We start from the raw sequence: 26472 nt of genomic DNA, 5'->3' as shown, positions 1-26472 counted from the left end.
TAAGAGTAGTAAATCTACAGCACCTTGTTTTCTGTCATTTACATTCTGCACCCTCAGTTGCCTCCTTCAGTGCCTTGAAATGCCTTTAATTCATCACACACTGCCACTGAAGTATTTCCTGTACTTCATCCCCTCTCCGCATACAATTCAGTACCCTCTCCCTCCCATACAGCTGCAACTCATTTTTGCTCAGTCTGTGTGCAATAGGCAGCCAACTGTAAATGTACTTAAACCGATCAGTGGATTAAAAACTATTGAGGAAGAAGGGCCAATGGACACAGATAGGTCTGACTTGGTTTACCCCTGTTGCTTTGGGAAACCAAGCTAAGAAACAGCCCTTCTCTCCAACTGCAATCTTTCTCTCCTCCCAGAACAGAAAAACTACAATTGCTACTGCTCAGTTGCATTACAAAGTGTCTTATTGACAACAGAAAAGGAGTATTACAGTGCTGTTGCATAATACTGAACATTAACTCATGTGAATGGAATGGTCTGTAGACATCAAATTATATCACTCCAGAAATACTCTGTTCAAAAAACAAGCACAGAGCACAAGTACTGGAGAGGTAGAAAAATAACCCTGAAAAATCACAAGAATGAATATTAATAAAGTAACACTCCACCACATTAAAAAGCTGCTTCAAAGACATTCCACCATAGACATTCCACCAAAGACATTCCGCCATTAATCAATATGGCTCTCATACAATAGCTGCCAGGGTATGATCTCTTTGGGCAACATAGTTGTCACACATTCTTCTTTCAGTGTACGGAGTGCCTTGGAGACTACTAAAAGACACTGAGAATTTGCCTCCAAGACTGCAGCAGCACACAGACTCAAAGGCATAAGATCATTTTGACATTTTATTTGTACATAAAACACCTCTGAAGTTTAATCATGATGCGTAACCCACACAATATCAAATCTCATGGAATTTTTTTACTTTTATTACCTTGAAAACAAAAACCTCTGTTCCTTGAAGGTGTTGACAGTAAAGTAAGTGCAGAAAAGCCATAAGGTAGGCAGTACAGTAAGCTAGCTGACACAAAAACAGGGAGTAACTTTGCTGCAGGGAAAAATTAGGTCTCCTGGGCTTCCCTGAACCTGTTAACCTTGTCAGCCATAATTAGATGGCAACTGAAACATTCTGGGATTTCTGCAGAGGCATTCTCTGAGAAGAAATCTTAGACAGTTCTCAATATTTTAAGATATCATTTCTCTTCCAATCTGTCTTTCACAAATTTAAAGCAACACATCAAACATAAGCATTAACATGTCTCATTATTAAGACTGCTCCAAACTGGCCATTTATCATCCTGGCTGACCACTCCAATAGCTTTGGAAGAAAGTCCAACTATCTGTTCAGCCAAAACGAACTATCCTTTTCTGTAATAATTTCATAAAAACTCAACCAAAGCAGCTATCCCATCTATGCAAGACACAGTGTGCACACAGAGAAACAAAGGACTTTTCAAAACTCACACATAAGGATCAAGATGCTTTTCGCAGAGCCAGGATTTTTGAGACAGGATTATCCCACCAAAGAAGAGTTTGTTATTCCTAGTCACTTTAGCCCTCCAAGTTCCACTTCTCCTAAACTGAAACCAAATGTAACAATCACAGTTTAAGTAAAAGGCAAATACTATTTGCCCACCAATAAACCTAACAAAACAATTTCTTAAAGTGCACCTGAACTGAACCTTCAGTGGGTTTCTCCCCCTCTAATCCCTTAACCTAGCTAAGATGCTGAAAACACATCTGAAAAAGCCAGTCCCCTGACAACAATAAATGCTTCTGGACTCCCTTACATAAGAATGTTACTCATGATGAGCAGAGTAACTTTCAGTAACAAGGAAAAGGGGCAAAGTCTTTGAATTCACAGATCCTTAACTGGAATGACGGAAATTTCCAAGCCCTTACATACCTTCATGGTATTTCACACTTGTATGACTGGTATTCCAAGTTTCCATTTGCTACAGTAGTGTCAAAAATTACAGGACTACTCTGGCCTTCCTTCCATATGGAAGAGCATAGTACAACCCATTATTAAAACACAACCACAAAAAAAAAGTCCAGAAAAGTCAAAAAGTTCAGACATCAGTTCAAGGAAGAACACAGATCACTAGGAAAGATGGTAAGGGAGACAGAGACAGGAGAAAGACAGCACACAGCGCAGTGATGAGTGCACAACTAAGAGGTCTGGCAGTCACCTAACATCTCTTTGAACACATCAAGCTGAAGAACAGCCGTTCCCAAATTTCAGCACTAAGAAGTTCAGAATTTTTTTTCCATAAATAACCATGTGTCATCATTAATCTTTACATTAGAGGCGAGGCACAATATGGATCACCCCCCTGGTTTTGCACGGCACCGGAGATCCTCTGATCTATAGGCACCAGCGTGACAGGTGTGACCGGCACTTATACATCTACATTTCCCACTACCCCACGGAGGTATACACCCAGTCCCACACCTCACTTCAAACTCCTTCGCTGTCAGGTGGCACCAGGAGCTGCTTACGTGTCGCCCACCACCGAGGGACACCAGCCACCCAACCAAGAGGGGCTGATTTCATGCATCGCCTCTGCTCCAAGAGCGTTGTGACGGCTGAGGGCTGCTTGCCTCGCACCTCGGGGCCACGGAGCTGGCGCTAGGGAGGAGCCCGCCGCCGCAGGCCCCGAGCCACCACCCTCACGCCCCTCGGCCGCCATTCCCGGCCCTAGCCACGGGGCGGGGGGCTCGGCGCTTCCCCGCGCCCTGACACCACGACACCGCCCGCCCCCGGGCGCGACAACCCCACCGAGCCCTCCGCCTCGTCTCGGCTGGGCTTCGCGGCGCCGGGCACTGCCTCACCCTGCTCGGCGCCGGGCGCTGCCATCCTCACTGTTACTACTACTGCTGCTGCTGCTGCTGCTGCTGCTGCTGCCTCCTCCCCCGCCGTCCCCTCCTCTCGCTATCGAGCTGATGCAACAGCGTGCCCGGAAGTGCCGCCCCGCCCCTGCGCTACTTCCGACGCGCGTCGCCACGGCAACAGGGAAGCCCCGCCCCCTCGCTCAGCGCCCGCCCCGTTGGGAGTGCGGTCCCAGGGCCAGGCCCGGCTGTCGCCGTTTTAATGGAGGACCGCGGGGGGCCAGCGCGATTGAGGGCGTCCTCGGGGGTCCGCGCTGGGACCAGAGCTGTTTGATGTTACCATTGATGATACAGACAGCGAGATCGAGTGTACCGTCAGCGAGTTTGCAGAATGGTGCAGTTGTCACACCAGAAGGATAGGATATCATCGAGAGGCACATGGACAGGCTGGAGAAGTGGGCAAGGACAAGTGTAAGGTCCTGCACCTGGGTCGAGGCAATCCACGGTTTCAATACAGGATGGGGGATGATGTGATTGAGAGCTGCCCTGCAGAGAAGGACTTGGGGTGCTTGTCGATGAGAAGCTCAACATGAGCCAGCAGTGTGCACTCGCAGCCCAGAAGGCCAACCGTATCCTGGACTGCATCAAAACAAGCATGGGCAGCAGGGTGAGGGAGGTGATTCTGCCCCTCTGCTCCACTCTCATGAAACCCCACCTGGTGTATTGGCCCCCAGTTCTGGAATATCTAATGTAAGAGGAATATGGAGCTGTTGGAATGGGTCCAGAGGAGGGCTACAAAGATGGTCAGAGGGCTGGAGTACCTCCCATATGAGGACAGGCTGAGAGAGTTGGGCTTGTTCAGCCTGGAGAAGAGAAGGCTCAATGGAGACTTTATAGCAACCTTACAGTACCTCAAAGGGACTACAAGAAAGCTGGGGAGGGACTCCTTACAGGGCCGTATACCATGATAGGAAATAGCTTTAAATTGGAAGGGGGAAGATTTTGATTAGAGATTAGGAAGAAATTCTTCATGAGTGTAGTGAGACACTGGTACAGGTTGCCTAGGGAAGCTGTGGATGCCCCCTCCCTGGAAGTGTTCGAGGCCAGGTTGGATGAGGCCTTGAGCAGCCTGGTCTGGTGGGAGGTGTCCCTTCCCATGGCAAGTGGCTTGGAACTGGATCATCTTTAAGGTCCCTTCCAACCCAAACCATTCCATGATTCTATGATTCTGGCTCCACCAAGCTTTTATTGCTGCACTTCAAACATAACAGTTCTGAGCATGCAGAATCAAAACAAAAAACACAACCACCTCAGAAAACAAAATGTTGCGATCCTCTCAAATAAGCAGCAGCAACCACCTCTCATTTCCAGCACCTGAGCTCATGTGGCATGGTCCCACCTCACACAAAGGAAAAAGTGAGTGAGAGCTCCTTGTTCCCCAGCTGGCATCCGGCGCCCGAGCTGATCATCATACAACTCAAAAGACCTTAGTGTGTACATCACAACCGGAATCTATGCTAACACTGATGGTGTTACATCACTTCTAGCCTCCCGTGGGAAGGTGAGGAGCATGTCAAGTCCATGCCAATACTCTTACTAGCAGTTTGTTGATGTCCTCATTTACAGAAAGTTTGTAGACGTGTACATGTACACAGAAGCATTTTTCAAGTTCATCATAAACATTAATCTGTGGCTTTCAATTTACTTATAATGTTACTACTTTTTAAAGCATTCAATACATTATCATAAGCCTTGGTATCGAGACGCCTTAACTCATCCAGTAACTTAATAGTAGACTGTTTCTCTCCCAGTGTGTTTTTCCAGGTGAGAAGCATCTGATAAGACTGCTCTTCTACATCATTAGGAAAGTCACATGTAATTTTAACAATATCATTTTCCTGCAGATGAGTTCTCATAAGCTGCTTCCATTTTTTTTGTGGTACTTCCTTTATAAAGGTCCAAAAACAATCTCTCAGTTCTGAAAGAAAAAACGCATAACTTGCATCAGCTTATGTTCTAAAATACAGGGGTTTTTTTCATAGCTAATGTTCATATTTTCACATTAAGTTTCAGCCAATATATGCACAGACCAAACAGCAGCAGGAAGGCCACTTCTGGCACCTAAGACACAGTAGGACAATTAGCTTTCCTACTCGGTGATCTTGAAAGAAACTAACGGTAATAGTCTACAAATCCCAAAAGTAGTCTCATAAGACAAGACACCACTCAGTAAAGCTGTTTTTCAGGAAGACTGCACATCTTCAGCTTAACAGGGCTACTCAACAGTAGGCTTTGCTACTGGCACAGACACAACACCAAGATCAGCACAAGCAAAACCTGTCACTTGGACATCCAACAGATCAGCTTGCTGGCTACAGGTAGATGTGCGCAGGTTCAATGTGGCCTTCCATGTGAGTGGACATTTGACAAAATGTTGGTTCTGACCAACACCTCACTTATTAATGCAGAATACACTGCTGCACTGTGGATTTGTTTAAAGCATACAGAAAAAAAAATTTTGTACCATTGCTATTCCTAAAAGCATGACTGCGTTATATTCCTGTGCAGACAGCCGTGCTTTAAATTACAACATTTCATCACAGGAATTAAAACTTCTCTCAAATGTAGTAGTTTTCCTGTTTCAGCCTATTTTACAATAAACCAAATGCCTTATAGCTCTAAGCAACACTCATCAGCCCCCCTACACTATTCCTTAAGTAGACTAAACTCAACAGGAAAAAAACAAATTCCAAGTACTGCTAATTTATTGAATGTTTACCTTTTTGAGAAAGATCTTTAACAATTATTTGACAGTTTGGTTCTTGTGCCTGTAATACAAAGTTGGACCGTTACTCCAGCATATCAGAGCCCTTCATTCATGTTTAGCCTCAAGCTAGTACTAGGTGGCTGGCTCCCACAGCACACGCGCGCACACACCAGTAAGAAGGGGGGGGGGAGGAATTTCACTGCACAGCTGAAAGCATTTGAGTAAATAGAATTGCACGCTGAAACAGCCACGCTACTAGCTCCAAAATACAGCAACCAGGCAACGGATTTGCTACTGTTGCTTCTGTGTAAATACCAAAGGGGGAGATGAGAGAGGCAGAGCAGATTAAGCAAGGGACTGAAGTTTGCTTTCCCAAGATACCACTTCACATACTTTCTATTACATCTTTAAGGCAAAGCCTACTTTCTCTATCATTATGCCTGAAAACAGCATGAAAACATTCAAGGAACAGTTAATAACTCAACCAAAATTACACATGTATCAAAGAAAATATGATCATTTCTCACACACACACCGTATGATTTGCTGGCATCCTACCTCTTGGTACTTCAGGTGGGGCATTCGGATGAAATGACCCAGGTTTTGCTGGTAGTGAAGACTTGGTGATACTCTTCCAACACCTTTCCATGCGTTACTTCCAGTCCCCATGTAGGATAGTGCCCCGTGCTGAAAACACAACAATGTTTTCCTCTGGTGATAAAATATTTACTTCCAAGTAAAAACCAGTTTATGCTTGGCCCTCTGGGCTGGCTGTTTTATTTGCAAGTGTCCCCACTTCTCGTAAATGAGGCATTCAGTACTGCCCTTAAGCTCCAGTAAAGAATAAGATATTTAAAGAGATGTTTCACAGGTAGGCCTTCAAGGACAGTCTGGAGGAACAAAACAGGATACTTGGAGTCACCAGTTACCAGAGAAATAATAGGAGAGCTGCTGATCTGGGAAAGTTACAAACAGCCTCTATAGAGTTAGACTTCAAATGGTTTCATAGCCTACTCTCCCCCTTTTGCTAGCTGTTCTGCTCCCACTGGACCACAGGGTAAAGTTCACAAGCTATCTCCACGACAAAAAACAGGAGACTTCCTTATGTTTTCACTGATGAGTATCACTGCTTGCTCCTCTCAAAGTACAGAAGGTACACAGCTCTCCTAAGGCAGCATGAAATCAAATTGCCTTGCTGCACCAGCACTGACACAACAACAACAGGGGCCTCAGGTCTGTCTTTGTATCAAGGCTGAAGCTATGGGAGCTTTTGCTGAGCTGATAATAACTTATCAGCTCTCTGTGAGTGCACTAGTTTGGACTTTTTTTTTTTTTTTTTTTCTGGATTAGTTTTTCTGGCAGATTCAAACCAGAATGAGCTGCAAGAAGCCAGTGAGTACCAGTGCACCTGACAGAATTTGCAAAGGTACAAAGGGGGAAGCAAGTGAGGAGGCTACATCATTTTTAGCATTGCCAATACAATAAACAAGCATGTGCCAGGGATTATGGCTCCAAGGCACGAAGAACAGTGCAAGTACAAAGCAGATGAGCCTCTCTCTACTCTCTAGCCCATCAGTGCTGAAACTGCAAAGCTTTGAGTTTTTATTTTTTTTTTAAAGGTGGAAAATGAAGGCAAGGAGTGACTGCTTCTCCAATGAGACTTGTGTCTGTCAAGGTGTTGTTTCTCCAGAAGCATAAGCCAGTATGATTTCTGTTTGTACAAGGTCAGTGACCCACATGTGACATCACCAGGTGCCCAGTATGCGTAAGCAGGGATGTGAAGGGAACCACCCCACATGACACATGTAGTTGTACATCACACTCATTGAGTCCACTTTCTGTTTAGAGATGTAAACAGGTTAGATAGGTTGATCCTAATTATAGGGAATAGTTCTTAAAGAGGTAACTGAGCAAATGAAGGTACACAGCACAGCTGACTAATAGCTGCTGCTCTATTTTGGAATGAAATACAGGGTTTTTTTTGGTTTGGGTTTTTTTTTTTTTTTTCTTACAGCAGTATAAATCCACTGGTACTTTGGAAAGGACAGCATGTTGGTGCCAAAACAGCTGGTCTCAGGACTGCATCCGTGTAACTCTCCATAGCAAATAAGCTTTATGTTACAGTAGCATGAACACTTCAAGTGCAGGGACACTACAACTCAAGTCTGTGAAAGCCCTTTCGTTAAAGCCATGATCACCTACATTATTCTACCACCATTTTATTCAAAATAAAGAGATACTAGTTTGCCTGTTCCTATGCTACAGCATTTTGATCCAGTTTTGTGTCACACTTCTTCATCAGCTTCTATGATTACATGAAGTCCTGTGAATGAGGCCAGGACGTGCAGGGAGACACAACCCAACAAAAACCCATGGGTGGCTCACATACTTGAGCCACTTATAGACCTTAAAAAAGAGAAGAGTTTAAAAGTGATGTTTTTATAGAACTTTAAGACTGAAGAAACAGAATTGAAAATATTTGTGACATAATTGAGATGCATCCAACCACTTGAAACGTCTAGCTACTAAGATCAGACAAGAGCTTATGCAGTGAGTGAGCAGTGAGCGCATTGGGAGGGGAGGAAGACAGACAGCAGGGAAAAGGTGCTTTACACATGCTACAAGATGAATACAGAAGCTTTTCATAGATCCTAGCCTGATGTTACACATTAACTATATCATTTAAGAGTGAGCTCATTTTTTGGCTTGCTGTGCTGTTAGGAGTGTTGCTTTCCAGAGAAGCTAAAGCTAGGCTAGCAAGATGCAAGCTAGTCTTGTACTTATTTTCCAATATGCTAGACTAGCAATACTCTTTAGACTGAACCACAGTGAGGTTCTGAAATAGCGTTTGACTACAGGAGGCCAAGGTGAACCTAGCTTTAAAGCGGAACAGATGCCAGCAGCCAGCCTTAGCTTAGTAAAGCCCTTTCAGGGATGTAACTCTGAACTGCTATGCCCCAAACTCCTCGTCTTATGGGACCATGCATGAAGCAGCAAAGAATTGGATCAAGGCATCACTTGGAGACAGCTGGAAGTGAAAGCTTGCATTTAGCCTAATCGTTTCCACCTTCAAAACATCCCAGAGCCTGTGGCCAGGATGTTTCCTAGGGAAGTACTAGAAAGCCCAACTGCAGTGGACATGTGCAGTTAATAAATGCATCAGGCCCTTGCTAATATCTGGCCCTATACAAATCATAACTTGTTGCAGCATAGGAATGCATCCTACCACAGGTCTACAGCAAGACAAAGATTGAGCTGTATATCAGGTGCAATTAATCAAGCTGCACAAAACAGATAGCAAACACTCCATCACATACTTACCAGACTTTTCTCTGCATCTTTATTATCAGTTGAAGTAGCTGGAAAAAAGATAAATGTCTAATAAACTTATAGAAATTGCAGAATCTTAAACATATCTGAATTCACACACAACACACAGAGTAGACACATTTGTAACAAAAATCAAAGCTTTAATACAAGCTATTTAGTTTTCCTGATCTGCCATACTTCCTTGGGAGTACTACCCTTAGCTTCCCCAACAGCACAAACACTGTACCTTCATACAGGGGATCTAGGGTGCCACTTAATAAAGTGCAGACCACAAGATGCAGCTTGGCTTTTAAGCCACTTTTCCACACACACCACTCCCTGCCCCTAAAGCTAATGCTTCTTAGCATTTTGTGGACTATTGAAATATAAAAAGCAGAAACAGTCTTTACCACAATACAATCAGTAAGACATTATTTGAACAAAGTTCAAAATTCAAACATTAAAAAGTTCAGAACAATTTTCAACATTATTCCAAGTAAATCAGTTGCAAAACCACTTTAGTATGCAGTAGTGGAAAGAACAGTTTCTCAGGAAAACATCTCAGTTTCCACTAAGGAAAAAAATGAATTCATACAAAATTTCTAAACCTAACATGAATGTTAATGAGCTCAAATGATAAAAGGACAATTTGTAGAAGAAGTTTCTAAAGAAACTCGGTGAAAAGTAGTAGCTAGTGATCTCATTAATTGCTACTTCTTGACCCCTATTTTTGAGCTCACTGACAGATTTTTCTCACTCTGCCAACACAATATAAGTAGATAGGAAGTGCCCTTTTAAGGACATAATCTTCCTTTGAAGCAAAGGCATCTGGCAGCAAAGCAAGACAGCTCATAGTTAAAGTCTATGCATTTTATTTATTGAACAAAACTAGTCTCCATTACACACATAAATGAATAACAAAATTAAGGAGCTAGAGCTTAAACAGGTCCCCTATAAGGCAACATAAAAAACCAGACAGCCTTAGTGCATGCTTTGCCTTGTTCTGGAAAGTTTATGGATAATAATCAGTTACCTTTAGTATTTTTCAGCTTTCGAATTACTAACAACAGCAATAAAGCACCAATCACAAAAACAATCACACTAATCCAAACATCTATTCTTCCTGCAAAGGAAAAAGGAAGAAAATTAGTACTAAAGCAGTCCCCAAACAAGGTATTCTGAAGTGCAAGTCTTCCCTGCAGTCCTAGAGAATGACCCAAGCTCAGCACTAGTACAATGATCCAGCCACCTTGTCGTGAGAAAGGCATCAGGACTGTCAGCTGACCCGAATATGCAACTTCTTGTTTGCACTGCACACCATTATCCCAAAGGCAGCATGGGAGTTTTGTGCACAGCTGCAATACAATTTCCACAAGGCATTCTGAAGAAGTGCTTAAGAAATGGGGGAAACAAGTATGCAAAAGTTGACAAGCTTCAGGTGCTGTAGCATTGGTAGTGTTAGTTTCTTCCAGACAAGAGGAAAGAACTATCTACCAGGGGAAGAGAAAGTCATGCAGCTTTTTAGAAAGCAAGCATCCTCTATCAGGCCTGGGCAACCTGAGGGAGCGATCTCCAACCACGTGCAAGAAGATGAAATGTTGTTACAGAATATATTTCCCACTTGCATGCACATGTATAAATTTTCCCAGAGGTCTTATGCATATCCAATTACTTCCCAAGGACAAATTTTAATGTTATTATGAAGCTTCACAACAATTAAAAATTGCTGATTTGGAGCTGGCTCCAGCTCTCTGCTTGACCTTGCCTTTAAGATAGGAGGAAAACTCCAACCAGAGGTGATTACAAAAGAAGAGATATGTTCAGCACAGGATCACACTGAACACAAGACATTATCATCTTCAAAGAATTAAGTGTCTGGAAAAAAAAAACTCTAGAAGAAAACATGCTATCAGAGGGATAGTCTGTCTAACTCTCAAAACCCACAATTGTTTAGACAAAACTCTAGCTTAAATCAAAATATTCCACTTTTTGTAACAGTAACTACTTCTTGTAACAACAGAAAATGTGAAAGAACTCTTCAATAACCTTCAACAGTGTCATTGTTAAAACTCTGAAAATACTGGCAATACAAGTAGCTTTTCACCAACTTAAGATGGTTTGTCACTCAAACGCCTTAGAGAATTTGTCTCAACCAAGTAATTCCCAGAACAAAACAGAGAAGTTCTTAAACATGTTGCAGTAGCTCAAACTACTCTTACCAACTGCTCTGGCATTATTAGCCAGAAGTCACATACCCACAAACCAAGCTGAGCAGTATTTGTGTACTGGACCTTGGTTGAGTAAGCCACATTCCAGGTCTGTAGTAGCATTGCAATTCTGCACAATTTCTTTCCCCTCCGGACACCTGCAGTGGATAGCAACATAGGGTTGCATCAACATTTCCAGAGCCATATGCAGCTCTGCTTTGGCCAAATTTTTCTCAGGCAGAGCTTAAAAGACATGAACAGAACACGTATAAACAAATAACTTTGTAAGAAGTGCATCTTTGAACAATCCAAGATACTATTACAAGATTAAAAAGCAGCAATGCAGATAAAGCTCATGCACATTAGCCTGTAAGAGGTAGGGGAAAGCCCACAGAATAGATGCATTTTTCATGGACAGTTTCCTCAAACAGATGGTTCTACCTCCTGAAATTTTGGACTGGCTACTGAAAAACTTGTTCAGGTGGATATGTGGGAAGGCATCAAAAGTTTATAAGTAAGTTTATAGCCATAAGCAACGAGCACAATACCAAAATCTACGTCTTTTTAGGCCTCAACCATGTGTATTTTGATGCCCAAAATTCAAACGCACAAATAACGCCATTTGGCTGCAGAGTAATTATTTACAGCCTAATAGTATGCATTAGGTAGAGCTGTGGCCCAATCTATGCCAATAAAGATCCCTAGAATGAAATAAATCACTTAATCAAACTTACGTTGTACTGCATTTCTGACATATTTCACAGCTACCAGCAGGGCAGAAATATCCTTGTTTGCACTGGCATTCAGCATCATGTGTCAGAGCGCAGGGTCTCAAAGTTATCTGATCTAAAAGTATAAGTTAAAGTAAAACTAAAAGTTGTGACTCTCTACAACCGTGCAAAAGTTAAATTGCCTTTATGGCCTCAGTACAAGTTCAATATTAGTGACCACAAGTATGAAAAAAACCAGAAGATCAGACTTTAAACATTAAAAAACAGTAAAAGGGCTAAGATCTCATAAAAACTGTATTTTGTACCCTCTTTGCACTGTCTGCATGGCAAGCATTCCTCCAAGCCGTTCTCATGAGTGGTATAACTCTCTCCTTCAACGCAAGGGACACATCTTCCTCTCAAATGCGGAGCAGTGCAGTGCTGAGCAACATAAGTACCTGTGGAAGAGAAGAACCAGCAGCAGCAGTCTCAAGAGATCGTTTAATGGGCACAGAACTAACAGGACGTTACAACACAAAGCCGGTTTTGGTGAAAGTTCAATGCCTCCTCGCAAGCAAGCGGTGCACCACAGGAACCAAGCTGCGCAGCAGGGTCAGGAAGAACGTTTGCAGCTTGCTGCTCACACAGGGAGCAGTGGCAAACGAGTCATCCAGCCAGGCCTCGGCCAGGACACACAGGGGACAAAGATGAATCACTGCTGCAGCACAGCCACCCACATGGCCAGCACCATCTCCTCTGAACTGGAGTGGCAGCCCCAGAGAGGACCGCTTGTAACAATCTGTCTTCTCCTTCATCTGATTTATCTTTAAAAATACTCAATGCTTCAATACTAAGAACAAATTGCTTCTTGGCACCGGGCTTGTTACGTCTGCACACACTGACCAAGGAGGGGAGAGCAAAGGCAAAACCAAGTTACCTACAGATACAAAACTCTCCAAGCTTCCTAGGCCTATTCTTTGGGCTAACTAATTTATTTAAAGAAACATCAACACCACCTGACTTGGAACCCTGCATCCTCAACAGTGGAAGAGGTCTATTGGCTTGCTGCACCTCTCCCAGTCGTTACCTACTGCACAAGGGGCTCTCGCTTCAAAACGGAGCCCAGCCTTAACAGCACAAAGAAGCCACTGCAGCTCCAACCAGGCTTACACTTTCACTAGATACAATGTAAAAGAAAAATAGCGATGCAGTCATCTCTGTGGGGAAAATACATGGCAGTTATCAGCTATTACCTGCTGGACAAAATAAGCAGCAGTGACCTTCGTGCAAGTATTCTCCCTTCCGACAGCCCTCTGCTCTGGCTGTAGGCATGATCAACAGCATAACCTACAGCAGAGAAAAACAGGTGTTGGAGTGATTCACCCTCTCAGGACACGATAACCATCTTGAGATGTTCCATGTAAAGACATGAAAAAACATTTGGAAGGCCACAGAAAGCCACAAAGGAAACCCAGGCTAATTTCTGCTGGGCTGTAATTACAGCCACAGAGCTGGGATGGGAGCAGCACCACGCAGTGCCTCATGGCTTTCAGGCAACCTTTGCCTCCATGTTAAACTTCTATGTTCCTTTCACTAATTCACTGCAACCGAACATTAGAGACCATGGTTTCTGCTCTGTGCTAGAGATTCCTTTTCCCCCTTTTCCTGTTTTTAACTCGGGAGTCGGCGTGAGGTCTTCCTCCTGTAAAACGGGGGAAACGCCCTGGAGAGCGCATTCCACATTTCTCGCTGGCTCTGTAATCCTCAGAGGCTAAGGAGTTGAGTCATTAACCTAACAGGAGCCTTAGGAAGTTCTTTTCCCCCATCAGAACCCGCGGATGCGGTGGTGGGGGGTGTCCGGGCAAGAGCCCGCCGGGTGCCCCACAGATCCACCAATTTCAGTCAGACAACGCGAGGATTAATGCAGAGCTCACGCCCGACCTATAATTTCCTTCGACCCCCAAGACAAGAAGGCAGAGCTGCAGCCAACGCGCTGGGGAGCGGTGCCCCCTGCCCCTCGCAGCCGAACCCGGCATCCCCGAGCGGCTACCGACATGACTGAAGTCTCTGGAAGAAGATGAGAGTTGAACACTCGCAAAGCTTCCCCGCGCTGGACAGGGAAGAAGGGGAATCACCAACAAAATAAGGATTTAGCCCCACGGCGCGCAGGTGGGGGACAAGCCCTGCCCGCACAAAGCAGCCCCGGGACAGAGAGAGGGGCAGGGGGAGGGACTCCTGCCACTCGCCCCCAGCCCGCCAATCACTCACTATCAGCCCCGCCAGCGCTCTGTCTCCCGCTCCCATAGCGGCTCCCGCCGCGCTCCACTCAGCTCGCCCCAGCGCTGATGCCGCCCCGCTTTATCCGGGCCGGGGCCGCCCCCGCCTCCCCGGAGAAGCAGGACGAGGGCAGAGCGTGTGTGCGCGACGCTATCGGGGCGCACCGGGTCTTGCTTAGGACCGATGAGGAGCGGGAAGGAACTGTGTTAGGGCGTGACTCGCGTCCCGCCTCCCCGCCCGGCGCTCAGGTGTTGTTGCTGCAACCTCGCTGAGCACGAAAACCAGGTGCCAAGGATGGAAGAATTTTTCCAAAAGCACGCGAGCTGGGTGCTCGACTGGGGCTTCTAAAGCCCCGAAAGTGTTCTCAAAGCCTCCACCAGCTGCTGTTCCTCCTGGAAAAGTAATGTTTCTGTCTATGGATTTTCTCTGTGGGCACGTAACTGGGTCGCAGAAACATTCGCCTCCAGGTGTTGAAATCGGATTGACATTAACGGCACGAAGATTTATCGACTGTTCCTTTCTGGATTAATTTTTGACCCCCTGCGGCAGCAGCAGTAAACGTTGGAAATTCTTTTGCTGATGCATAACGAGTTTACGTAGGTTAATATTTTCTTTCACTGAACTGCTCCTCTCAGGGTAACCTCGTTTGTCTCATTTAACTGCAGTAACAGGTCCAGCGAAATCCCTGCGGCTGCGTAGTCTGGTGAAACGATCCAAAGAATTTCAAGCATTTGCTCTGCACCTACAGGAGGCACCTTTCTGTTTAGCACTGCTTCTCCGGTTCGAGTGGGGATTTATTGTTCTTATTTCTCAAACCCAGCATATACTTGTACCCGAGAGGTGTAAATATCCCTATGGGCAAGGAGAGGTTCGGTGACTGGAATAGGTGGTCCACAGGGGGTTGTGTGTGACGAGGCCAGAGGTGTGCTGACTTGCAAAAGCATTCAAAGGGAGTGCTGCAAAAGAGCGTGCACTGCTCTGACCACCTGGAGAGCAATAAGTGACTAAGCACTACCATTTGTCTATATTAAATAGAACAGTAGAACTTCTTCTAAATAAAAGATCAAAGCACGCATAATCTGATGTAACGGACATCTGGACCAAAGAAAGGCATATTAAATCAGGCCTTATCATCAAGATTGCCACTTTTGCAGAGAAACATAGAGGAAATGTGTCTTTAGAGCCTACCCCGACTCACTGAACACGCACAGCAGAGAACTTGTATGATGAACAACATCTAACTGTATTACAATGATATGTAAATCACTACCCAGTCATTTGTAGAGGGACGTGCTTGGCATATGTTCCCTTAGTAACTCTTGTAACAAATTGAGGCTCTTGGCAGGTGTGCTTGATTGGAGGAGAGCCAGTGAGCACCCAGACTTGTGCAACTCTGAACTAAAATCAGTATCTTGACTCGGTGTGTGAGATTGGCTATTTGCATGCCAGGTCATGGATCCCACTTTCTGGACAACTGGAGGTTTCAGCAGGAAATCAGCAGACATGTTTGCGCAACATTATGAGCAAACTCTTTAAAGGTGCATACAGGACTTTGCATAGCCAGGCAGGCATTATTAGCGGATGGACATTCTTTCACAGGCAGAGGGCAGGGGAACTCGCTCTCACCGAGTTTTACACCACATATAGCACGGGTCAGACTGCCCTAGAAAGGAGCAAGCAGGTTGTCCTTCAAAAAGGCACATAGTGTGGCGTAGGAAGAAAACTATAGAAACAGAATTGTAGGCTAGATGAATGTAAAGTGAAACAAAAAAAGGGGGATTGTAGTGTAGCGAAATGTAAATGTTGTAAACGATGTAATGTAATAAAATGATGTAAAATGTAAAATGATGTAATGTTGTAAATGTAAGAAAATTGTGGGTTGTAAACAAGAGATAATTGTAGGGCAGCTGAGCTCGTCTTAACTGCTGCAGCTGTGGGATCCTGAGAAGTGGCCAATCCCCGGGGCAGCTGCTAATGAGGTGATAAGGATGTATACAGCCTGGCAGGGCAGAGCAGTGAGAGAGCACTCAAGGGAGGAGCTCAGAGTAAGAGAGCGAGCGCTCCAAGAGGGGGAAGGCGAGAAAGTTAGGGCACTCCAAGGAGGAGCTTCTAGAGCACTCAAAGGAGGATCTCGGAGTTAGAGCAGCACCCAAACAGAGGCTGGGTCGTCGGCACGAACCTGGGAGGCGACGGAGAACAAAGACCGGGAAGAGGTCCGGCTATCCGCGGCAGTGTGGATCAATAACGTTGACATTCCTCAAGGAGGATTCCTGGAGGACGAAGAATCCTTTGCTTTTTCTGGAGACTTTTGCTAATAACAAAATCACCCTCACCCTTTATTGTTTGTGATCTATTTCTTGAATGTTGGCTGCGGAATACTGACTCTTATTCTGTCCGTTCATGTCAGAGAGCTGTCGTTCTCTCCATGGATCTGTTCTCTATACTCAGGTTACCTCCTTAACATAAAGTTTTTCGAAGTCCAAGACAAGACTGCACGTTTTTGTGTATGACAGTAAAAGTCAAGGCAACCACTTTTCTTTCCGTTTTGAGGAAGTTGCTACAAACAGAGAATTTGAGCCAGAGGACTATCAAAATACTATTGCTGTTCTAACTTATGGCCTATGTCTGAGATTCTTGAAGGTCTTATACTGTAGCTTTTCCTCTAAAAAGCATGGCTTAAGAGCTATTTGCTTATAAAATGCTATAAAACACGAAACTGAGTTCAAACACACAAATAATTTGTCAGATAGACCACCACTGAAAGTTGTGTGTTTTATTTCAACATATCGAGCACAAACAGGTTTCCCCTAACTGGGGAATATGACAAGGAATGTACTTAAAAATTTAGAAACATTTACATTGAAATATAGCCCAGAACTGGCACCACCACTAAGTATTTTAAGGCTGTATATATAGCAGTATTTACCACTTGGAACTACTTCAGGCCAGAAAAGAAAGGCTTAGTATTGTCCGCAGTCTACAGAAAATATTGCAAATCTTTAAAAAATGGTGTAAAATAGGAAGACTATTAACAGAGCTGACAATGCAGTGGCAAAACCCTTCCTCCTTCCTAACCTTTAACAATAAATGTGCCTACGACCAAACACACGGACACCTATATCGTTCTGGTCCTTCTCACCTATCCTGGGGCAGTGGATTCCTCTCTACAATGCTAGTGTAGGACATTACAAAACAGCCATATAGCAAATAATAATAATAAGTGACAGGGTTTACAAACAGGCATGTATGACATTACACTCAATGGGCCGGGTTCAGGACACCAGTTAGCTCCATAATCAAACGAGGAGCTTTCACTGAATACTTCCCATTTCCTAAAGAGGAATGGCTCTAGAAAATTGTGCGTATTTACAGTCCCGTGGAATGGAAAATAAAACACATCATGAGGTCCCATTCTGTGTGTGCTGACAAAACGTATCATGACTTAATATCCCAGGGGTGGATTTTTTGGATCAAGTGTGCTCCCTCCCATAATCAAGTGGCACCGTGGACACCAATTCTTTACAGCTCCCCAGCTGCACTATGAACCAGAGTGGCATGACCTTTCCAAAACACTGGGGTATTTACCATTTTGGGGATACCAATACTGCTGGGTAATTATTAATTGCATCAGAAAATGACAAGACATAGAAAACAAATTGCACAATTAAAGCTACATTTGGCTTCAGCATTAAGGCCCATACAGGTTAAGAGGTCCTTGAAGATGTACATGTAAAAGGCAAAAATGACATAATCTGCAGGAACAAAGTTTTGCAGGTTCCTAGGTCCCTTTTTAACCTTGTTTTTCAACTTTCTTCCACCTCTGCTGCATTGGTTCTAAAGTGCTTTGGTGCCTCGCTGGGCTCCTTGCGTGAGTGCCCCCCCTCCTGCAGCCAGTAATCATTATTGCTGCCAAACGTAGTGACTTTATTTGAAGACATAATTAATGAACAGTTGACATGTAAGAAAGATGCAGAGAAGAAACCAACAGCGAGAGTCCAGAAGGAAGCTTTCAGAAGAGACTTTCCTGTGGAAGGACTTTTTGTTCAGAGCACTGAGGTTTCTGGAAAAGAAAGCAGTATATTTATTTGCCTGTCGGAGAGAGGTGTGCATTCACACATGTGTGCGTAATCAGAGCTTCCACACCAGGAGGGATCTCTGTACTTCAGGGACACCCTCGTGGATACAGCACTATACCCTGCAGACTTTCCTTCTCCTCCTTTTAACAGAAAGATAAGCACTCCTGTCTGCTGCTGGAGCAGGCAGAGCACACTGGTTGGCGTGAGAAGGTGTTCAAACCCCTTCTTAGGGCACACCCCCCCAGAAATCTCTTCATCCAGCACTCAGTCACAAACCTGTGCCCTAACCTTCCCAAGTACAAGTACTTGGCGTGACCACCCCAAGAGCAGCAGAGAAGAGCTAAAGCCATGTCACCAATGGCTCCAGCATTCAGAAATGCTGGGCCTCATGTGTGATTTCCTCCACTGAAGCTTTAAGAGGGCAGGATAATACTCATGCAGTGGGGTACCAGCAGGTCTCCCTGGAGCAGGTGTACCCTCCCCATAGGCATCTACAGCATGAAGCCCTTCTCCAGTGGCAAATTAAGCAGGTGTGCTCACTGCTTCCCTCAGACAACAACTAGCAATTTATAAAAAAAGTGGGAATGTAGTGCTTTTCACCCATGAAGCCCAGTTTTCTGACCACACAGCTGCATCTCTGCAGCAAACTGAGCAAACTCATAACATACTTGACGAGAAGGGAGACTCCATGCCTTCTTGCCTAGCAGAGATTTATTTATAGCCAGGACCTGTCCTAGGCCCTCCCAACTCCTGCAGGCCCTCCCAACTCCTGTTTTGCAGTTGTGAATGCCAAGAGATGTTTAACATGCCAAGGTAATGCATTTTGCCCCATAAAGAGTCTTAGGAGGAAGATACTTTCTCACTGTTCCAAGAAGGGGGTGGCTTTGCCTTTCCTTCCAGTGCATTAATAGGTTACCTACTGAAAGAGTTGTTAACTGCCCCCCAGCCACTGATAAGGATGAGCCAAAGGCTACAGTGGAGGTAAATCCCTTCGGTGAATTTTAGCCCACTAAGATCACTGATTCAATGAGAGAAAACAGTTACCTGTGTATGTCCTGTTGGGCTTTCTGTAGGGATAAGACAGCTGAATGAATTTCCTTCAGGTGAGTCATTTCTTTCCCACACTGAGCACACAGGCTTTCAAACCCTGTAGCAAAGTATTGAAGGACATTATGTTTTGCATCACTATCTCTGGTGGTGGTGACAAAACACAAAACAGTTTCATGCAGCCAGTGATCAAATTGTCACAGCCGGGGAACGCTCTCAGGAGGAAAAATGGGGAGAAGGAGACAAGGGAACACAATCTTCCACCCCAAAGACACAGGTCAATGGAACAGGTCCTGTGACAACTGACTGAGGCCCTTTCTTGGCTCCTGGGAAACAACTTTTGCAGCATCCTCCCCAGCTGAGGGGAGGGGAATGGAGTGCTCACACCTGCCCCCATATCTGAAACATTCAAGGTCGCCTCCAAAAATGCCTGAGGAAAGGGAATGAGAAACAAAGCCTGTTTCCTATCTGTCAATTGGAATGTCAGTGTATTTTTCTACAGCATTCATTCCAGCTTATACCTATTGGAATTTCATATTTTTCCAACATGCTTGTGCCAGGAGTTGGGAAATCCTTGTTGGCATGAACAGCATAAGGCAGACAGGGGAGTAGAAGTATGGAAAATATAAAAGCAGAAGATTCTCTGAGTTTGCCTGTGGATTACAAGCCTACAGTATTAACCGGGCTGGGAAATGTCCAAGGGCTCACTCAAGGAATACAGTACCAAGGCAAGAACATTAAAGCCTGACTCAGCAACACCCGAATACTTGCCATCATCATCTGAGAGCTCCTGCACAGACTCTGGCGTTGAACAGCTGCTCTCTGTGTTTTGGCTGTGGTTGGACGGCTGATCACTGGTTTTGCGTCGCCTGCAGTCTTTGGCAGACCTCTGGATAAAACAGGGATTAAAAGAGACTCAGTTACTGTCAAATGGAAGACTGTTGTGTCTTCCATAATTTGGGGTGCTGGGGAATATTTGTGAGATTGCGAAGTTTGAATGCTTTCTGAGCAGGTCCCAGTAGTTGGACTTCTGACAGCTAGCTATGGATATTACACACACGCACTGTACAGAAGCATTTCCTCAAATGTCAACATTCTTAAGACACCCATCTGAATTATTCCTGTTGCAGCTTTAGCTGACACACAACAGGGATGAATTTTACAGTTCTTTTGCCAAGTTGCACACCTGCCAACCAGATACATAAGAGAAAGGATGAAAAGAATTAAAATTTAGAATAAAATTTCCTGGGGGTGATTTTTCAGAAGGTGCTTGAAAGATTTAGACATCACAGAACTTTTGTACCTAATTTCTAGGTGCACTTTGGAAAGTTTCTCCCTACTTGCTGAATGGGTAAATCAAACACATTGATTCAAATACTTCTTACTGGAGGGTCTGAAAAGCAGTTATGAACCTCAACTTTCCCATTGTTTCAGAGATGTTCAGATTTGGGGTATTATAAAAGAAAAGTTCATAATAAGATACAAGTTCCTAAGTGTAATGTGGGTTATATCTAGCTAGTTCAGCAGTTCTACATTTACAAAGCATTTTATTAATGACATATATTACTCCAAAGATGCAATAAACTGAGAAAGCATCATCCCTGTTTAAGGGAGAGGATGGAGAGAAGTTTCTTATTTTGTCTAAAAGAAAGCTAAGTGGTAAAGGCAGATGGCAAAGACTGAAATTGAAGTTGCAGGATCTCAATTGTGTACTCCAAAACCTTGCTCACATCCTCACTACAGGAAGATTTTTGCTTCGGAAACAGGCAACCAAACAGTAAAATTCATCTCAGTCATGTGCAAAACCCAGTATAAGAGTCACTGTCACTAACACTGGGTGGAATAAAAGTGCCAAAATGAACAGGATATGTCAACCAAGAATTATTGTTCCTTGAAGTTAATGATGGTATAGTATTGCACATCCAGAGTTGTAAGCAACACATACCCAAAACGAATCCCTAAGCCTATGCTGTGCTTACAAGGGAACGCTGCAGAAAAGGGCTACGTATCTAAACAGTCTTAAAGAATACTATATTCCCCAAAACAGGCTTTTTACCTTGTGCCGTGTAATCTGATTGTTTATGCGTGTTGTTTTGTGGTTTGACATCTTTGTGGATAAGTGTCTTTCCATGGTCTGAAGAATCCCATTCTTCTCAAACTGGGCAATGTCATTCAAAGGATCCCAAGGTCTTAAACTTTTGAAACCAAAGGAAAAAGCATTAGAAAAGCAAGAATCCCACCAGGTATGTTCAGAAAATGCACCAATTCCACATACATCAGGGCAGGCATTCACTCTTGACACTAACAAGTGTTTCTGCAGATGCAGCGTGAGGAGTAACAGCTACTTCCCTCTACATTCACAGTTCCTAGCAATAAATGAGGGATGTTCAGTCTCTGGAGGCTTCACCCTTCTTGCCAGGTGAGGAGAGCACAGTGCAGAAAACCTCTGCTAAATGACTCCACGCTTGATGGCAGCAATAGAGATTTGTACCAACAGCACAGCAGACTTTCTGTTGCCAAGCCTTCATTTCCAGCTATTCCCAATTATAATCAGGAATATGTATTCTAATAATTACATGGAGCTCAGGAAGTGCAAGCCTAAGGAATAGTTTGGGGAATGGCAGGATGCAAATTACAGGTCTGTAACCTTGCTTACATCCCTGGGGACTCAAGCAGCAAGGTCTGTTCATAGCCCCTAACCCCACACTCACTCCTCATATTTGTAGTGCCATTCGTTAGTTGTGGCATCATGCCGGAAAAGCAGTGGTTTCCATTCTGTGCCATTCTCTCTCCGCTCCCGGGCAGCATTCCTCTGTTCCTCTTCCAGCACAAATTTTTCTTGTGTCGCCTTGTGTTGATCACCTTTGTTTATTGCACTGCTAACATGCTGCCAAAGCCTAGACACAAACAGGAAAGTAAGTTAAACCACCTTAAAACCAACAATGCATTTTACCAGCTGGGACCTTAAAGCAGATGCATTTCTGGAGTATTGATACTCCAGAGGAACTATAACAAGGTTGCTCAGTGTCAGTTTTGTCCTGTAAATTAAAGGAATGGTATGAAAATGGCAACACTGAATCATAGAATCGCTAGGTTGGAAAATACCTTTGAGATCAAGTTCAACCATACCCATCCACTACTAAATCATATTCCTAAGCACTTAATCCACTGGTCTTTTAAGTATCGCCAGGGAAGATGACTCAATCACTTCCCCAGGCAGCCTGTGCCAGTGCCCGATAATCCTTTTGGTGAAGAACTTTCCCCTAATGCCCAATCTGAACCTCCCCTGGTGCAACTTGAGGCCATTCCCTCTATCTATTGCCTATCACTTGGGAGAAGAGAATGCTGTATACAATGATCTACTGAAGAACAGGGGAACTTTCCCCACCACCTACATTATTAACTAAAATCTTCAATGCTGTCTGTAAGAACTATATGATAATTATGCTCAATTCATTGAGGTCAGTGGTCTCTTTGGAGGTGATTGATGTATAACGGAGAATGTTATCTGCTTGCCCTTTCAATCATTTATGTTTAGGAGCCATTGTGTTAATGGCGATTCCTGAAACAAAGGCTTTACATTGGAAAATGAATTCATGTGCACACCTTGCAGCTGCACATGCCATGTTGCACCCCTATATAGGATTAACAACCAGATTCATAGGAAGCTGGTTCAATCTGCAAAAAATGCATGTCCTTGTGCTCACAAACTGCAAGCACAAACACAGGCTTTCACTCACACTTGTTTTCAGCTGCCAAAAGATATGTGATCTCTCACGTGATGTCTCACTAAACCTCTGCCCTGAGAAGAGGATCTGCCTTTTACAAGAGAAAAATCATTGTTTTTCCTTAAACTATAGCCAAGCTGTGATAGGCTTCTTAACAAGTCTTCTAATCAGAGCACTCGAATCTTCATTTGAGATTGGAAATATTTCTGAGATTAGTAGCTAGCCCTCCCAAAACAGTACCGAGCAGTGTAGTGGTTAGAATGGGCAATGGAGATCCAGGCTGTTCCAGTATTCCCAGCGCCACAAAATACTAGTCCTCCATTTAGAAAATGGATACAGTACCGCATTTAATTTGGACGTTGCTGTGAAGCTCTTAATGTAAAAGGGATACTGATGATTTAATTATATTTCTAAAACCATATGTTAACACAACACTTCCAAAAAAGCAGCCTCTTTGATAATTAACCGAAGGGAGAGGAAAACTTTCCTGTCCTTTTTGACACGTCACTCACATTTTCCTGTGTATGAAGCTTTTCTCCCCAAAACAAAGGAAGGAAACTCAATTTAAATGCAAAGTGTTGGGGGTGGGGGAGGAAGGAATGAAAATAACAGACTAAGAAGATACTGCATGGCCTAAGGAGTAAGTTCTAAGGAATGCAGCGAGTCCTCTAATTCTGAGAACCACAGAGGAACAATTACAAAATAGTCTGACACAGGCAAATTACTCCATCAAGAGCTGCATGTGTCAGACAATGAGACCCTCCATGGTGAGCTGCATAATGGTATGAGCTTCAGAGACACTCCAGCATTTGTGAAAATAGGTGATTTTCAGCACTGCAGGAAAGACTAAGCAATTCAGGCAGAACATAACCTGGATTAGATGGCAATTTATTCATGCAGTTGTCAGCATAACAAGGAGCTGTGTGGTATGTCTGTTAGGGATCTTTAGAACCTTTTCTTTCGCCTGCCTCCCCTGATGCATGTATCATTATTAATCTCTGGTGTAGCAAAGGCAGTAAGCTCTGGCAGTACACTGCTAAAGAGAGAAATGGAAATTGTCTGCAAGACCAAGATTTCTCTTCTGCTTTAAGATAATCTTCTTCAGAAAATTAATAGAGAAATGAGCTACAGTCTGCTCTGCTCTGTGACATCAGCAACTGCACAACTCTAAGTTACAAATACACACTTTATTGTCTACTGCTGTCCAGAACAAATTAGACATTCATGTGTTTTGCCTTTCGTGCAATCCCTTTCTTTACTCATAAAAAGGGAAATCTTCTTAGTGTGACACGATGCAACAACAAAATTAGATGCCCACAGGGAGGTGGCCAATGTAATGCAGCGCCAGGCAGTAAACTGCATGTACTGGCTTGGGATGTTAGCTGGCACTGGTTGACTGTATTGGTGAGATAACAGAACAGATTGGTTTGAAGCCAGTACCACATGATGTTTCTCCAGCTGTTCTTACTCAAGAACTGTCTCAGGGATGTGCACTGCACCAGGAAATCATTCTTTCCGTTTCCTTAGTCATGTGCCAGGACTATATCGTTGGGTAATTTATATCACTCTAGGAAAAAATGGTGCAGACTTCATTTGAGATCTCAGCTGAGATTATGAGGCTGGGTTAAACATCTGTTTAATTACATTCTCTCTTGTGTTATGTCGTTCAAACTACTGCTCTGCTCATGCCGGGAGTTTCCACATGATTCCTACATCTAGTTTAAGAGCCTGTGCTTGAAACAACTCTTCTTAACAAGACATCTGACCTCAGATTGACATCTTGCCTTTCCATAAAATGTTCCAGCAGTTACAGAGACTCTCTTCATGATGTCTGGAGTTAAGGGAGAGTTGGTATTTTAGCAGACAAAATGGAGCCTCCGTGATTTCTCAGCCCAGATTCCTGTTTATTTCAGAGTTATACTTCATGGAACTATTCCAGAGTTAGTAGACTGAAAAAAAAGCAGGTAAATAGCTGGGTAATATGTACAGGCAAAGCAGGTCACTGCCTTTCCAGGACTGTGCTAAAGAACTAGAGCCTTCTGATCAGAGTTCCTCTTCTAGTGGCACAGTGGCAGCAAAGCATTCCCAGAGCTCCTTACCTTTCTGACTCAAAGTCTGTCTGCTCTTCAAATAGCACAATATGGCGCTTCAGTCTCTGTCTTCGTACTTCACCAGTCGGGTTCCAGAACATTTCCATGTTCCCATTTTTCAGCTCATTTATATGCACTTCCCCATCCTGAGAAGGAAAATCAAGCAAAAAGGTTAATGACAATCAGAAACACAAGACAGAAAATAATCCTGACAAACAGAAGCTGCTTCTGGATAATGATCAGGCATAGGGCTTGGTTAGAAGCTTCTTTGCTCCTCTATCCCATTAAATCTCACTGAACACTTTCTGAAAGTTTGTAAAATGAGTGAGGCAAGGCATTCCCAGAAACACTGGCTAATTACTCAAAAAAGAATTAGAAAGGGAGCTGATCCTCTGTGTTAGTCTTGTCCCCAGACATGGGTTCCGTTAGAAGCCCTGAGATGCTCCCAGGTACCACCCAGCATACATAAACAAGAACCCTGGCTCCTTTTCCAGTTTTAATTCTGTTCCTCAATGCTCAAATCTCACATAGAGCCAACTGTCCTCTCTAGAATGGAGAGCTAAAGCTGAGATATTCTTTCATATTTTACTTTTTTTTTTCAGTTTAGCCAGGTTTCCCTGTTATTGTTCCTGAATTTCATTTAGCATTTCAAAATACCAGGGGTCTTTAATTTCTATTCCTCACCAATTTACTTGGCAAACAACTGTCAAGCAGCACTTCCTGATGTGAGGTTGGCCAGACAATATTGCTGTGTCCTTGCTTAACTAAGCTGCTTCTCTGCTTTGCTCAAAGACACAGCAATGCCACAGAGCCAGACAGGGTAGTTTAGAGAGCATATAGCAAACAGCATGACGCTGACTGCAAATGGAATGAATCAGATGATTACAGCTGCTGAACAGCATGTGCACTGGCACTGTTCAGCTGCCTGGACACAGTATAAAGTATTATGCAAATCTTATTTGGGTCATCGCTATTGGCTTTGCCTGTTGCTGCCTGATTTCTTTGTGTCTCAGCTGCTGCATTTCTTCCACTGCCTCGGTCTGGTCCTTTGATGTATGTCTCAAATTCCACTTCCCAAATCTTCAGCTGTGATACTCCTTCAGCCCTGAGGGACTCCCATCCCTCCTCAAAGTTTCCCTCAGGACTTCCTCTGCCATGTGCTCTATGCCAGTTCCAGGACAGATCTCAGGTTCTCAAGAGCCCCTCAGCTGTGGCTGGGAGGAGGCAGGCAGCCGTTATCAGACATTACTATGAGCGTCTCTAAGGGGCCTATGCAGACAAGCCCTCAGCTACTGCTTAGATCCTGGGGCTGAGAAGCATTGGGATTTGCTTCCCTTCTTTATTCAGGTAGGTTTTCGGGTCCTGAGGCAGAGAATTAGCCTTTCAGCTGTGAGGGTTTCCCTCAGGAAA

At 44.0% G+C, this 26472-nt stretch overlaps 3 protein-coding genes across 9 annotated transcripts in view; all 3 read right to left on the bottom strand.

The window, feature by feature from the left end:
• CARS1 (cysteinyl-tRNA synthetase 1) overlaps positions 1-2906 on the bottom strand; it is a 36348-nt gene extending 33442 nt beyond the window's left edge. For both annotated transcript variants that reach the window (XM_054067518.1, XM_054067519.1), the window contains exon 1: positions 2855-2906. In XM_054067518.1, the coding sequence (XP_053923493.1) occupies positions 2855-2879 (25 nt within the window). In that variant the 5' untranslated portion in view covers positions 2880-2906. The remainder of the gene's footprint in view (positions 1-2854) is intronic.
• Positions 2907-4085: 1179 nt separating this feature from the next.
• On the bottom strand, positions 4086-17756 carry LOC104068965 (tumor necrosis factor receptor superfamily member 10A). 2 transcript variants are annotated; one of them, XM_054066988.1, is made up of 10 exons: positions 14113-17756; positions 13098-13191; positions 12171-12302; positions 11869-11980; positions 11183-11292; positions 9961-10050; positions 8940-8977; positions 6177-6305; positions 5631-5679; positions 4086-4829 (listed from the first exon to the last, which is right to left on the bottom strand). In XM_054066988.1, exons 1-10 carry the CDS (start codon positions 14146-14148, stop codon positions 4534-4536), a joined length of 1086 nt encoding a protein of 361 aa, XP_053922963.1. In that variant the 5' UTR covers positions 14149-17756; the 3' UTR covers positions 4086-4533. The 2 variants fall into 2 exon arrangements, with proteins under 2 accessions (XP_053922963.1, XP_053922964.1); XM_054066989.1 differs by having other exon boundaries at positions 11219-11292.
• A 151-nt stretch (positions 17757-17907) lies between these two features.
• OSBPL5 (oxysterol binding protein like 5) overlaps positions 17908-26472 on the bottom strand; it is a 172829-nt gene continuing 164264 nt past the window's right edge. For all 5 annotated transcript variants that reach the window (XM_054066982.1, XM_054066983.1, XM_054066987.1 and 2 more), the window contains exons 17-22: positions 25072-25208; positions 21956-22141; positions 21301-21439; positions 20016-20133; positions 19242-19344; positions 17908-18181 (exon numbers count right to left, since the gene is read on the bottom strand). In XM_054066982.1, coding sequence (XP_053922957.1) covers positions 18046-18181; positions 19242-19344; positions 20016-20133; positions 21301-21439; positions 21956-22141; positions 25072-25208 — 819 coding nt within the window. In that variant the 3' untranslated portion in view covers positions 17908-18045. The remainder of the gene's footprint in view (positions 18182-19241; positions 19345-20015; positions 20134-21300; positions 21440-21955; positions 22142-25071; positions 25209-26472) is intronic.

Source organism: Cuculus canorus, chromosome 5 (genome assembly GCF_017976375.1).
Source record: "Cuculus canorus isolate bCucCan1 chromosome 5, bCucCan1.pri, whole genome shotgun sequence".
NCBI classification, from domain to species: domain Eukaryota; kingdom Metazoa; phylum Chordata; class Aves; order Cuculiformes; family Cuculidae; genus Cuculus; species Cuculus canorus.
Note: the sequence above shows the minus strand (reverse complement) of the source record. Positions and strands in the feature narration are given on the sequence as shown.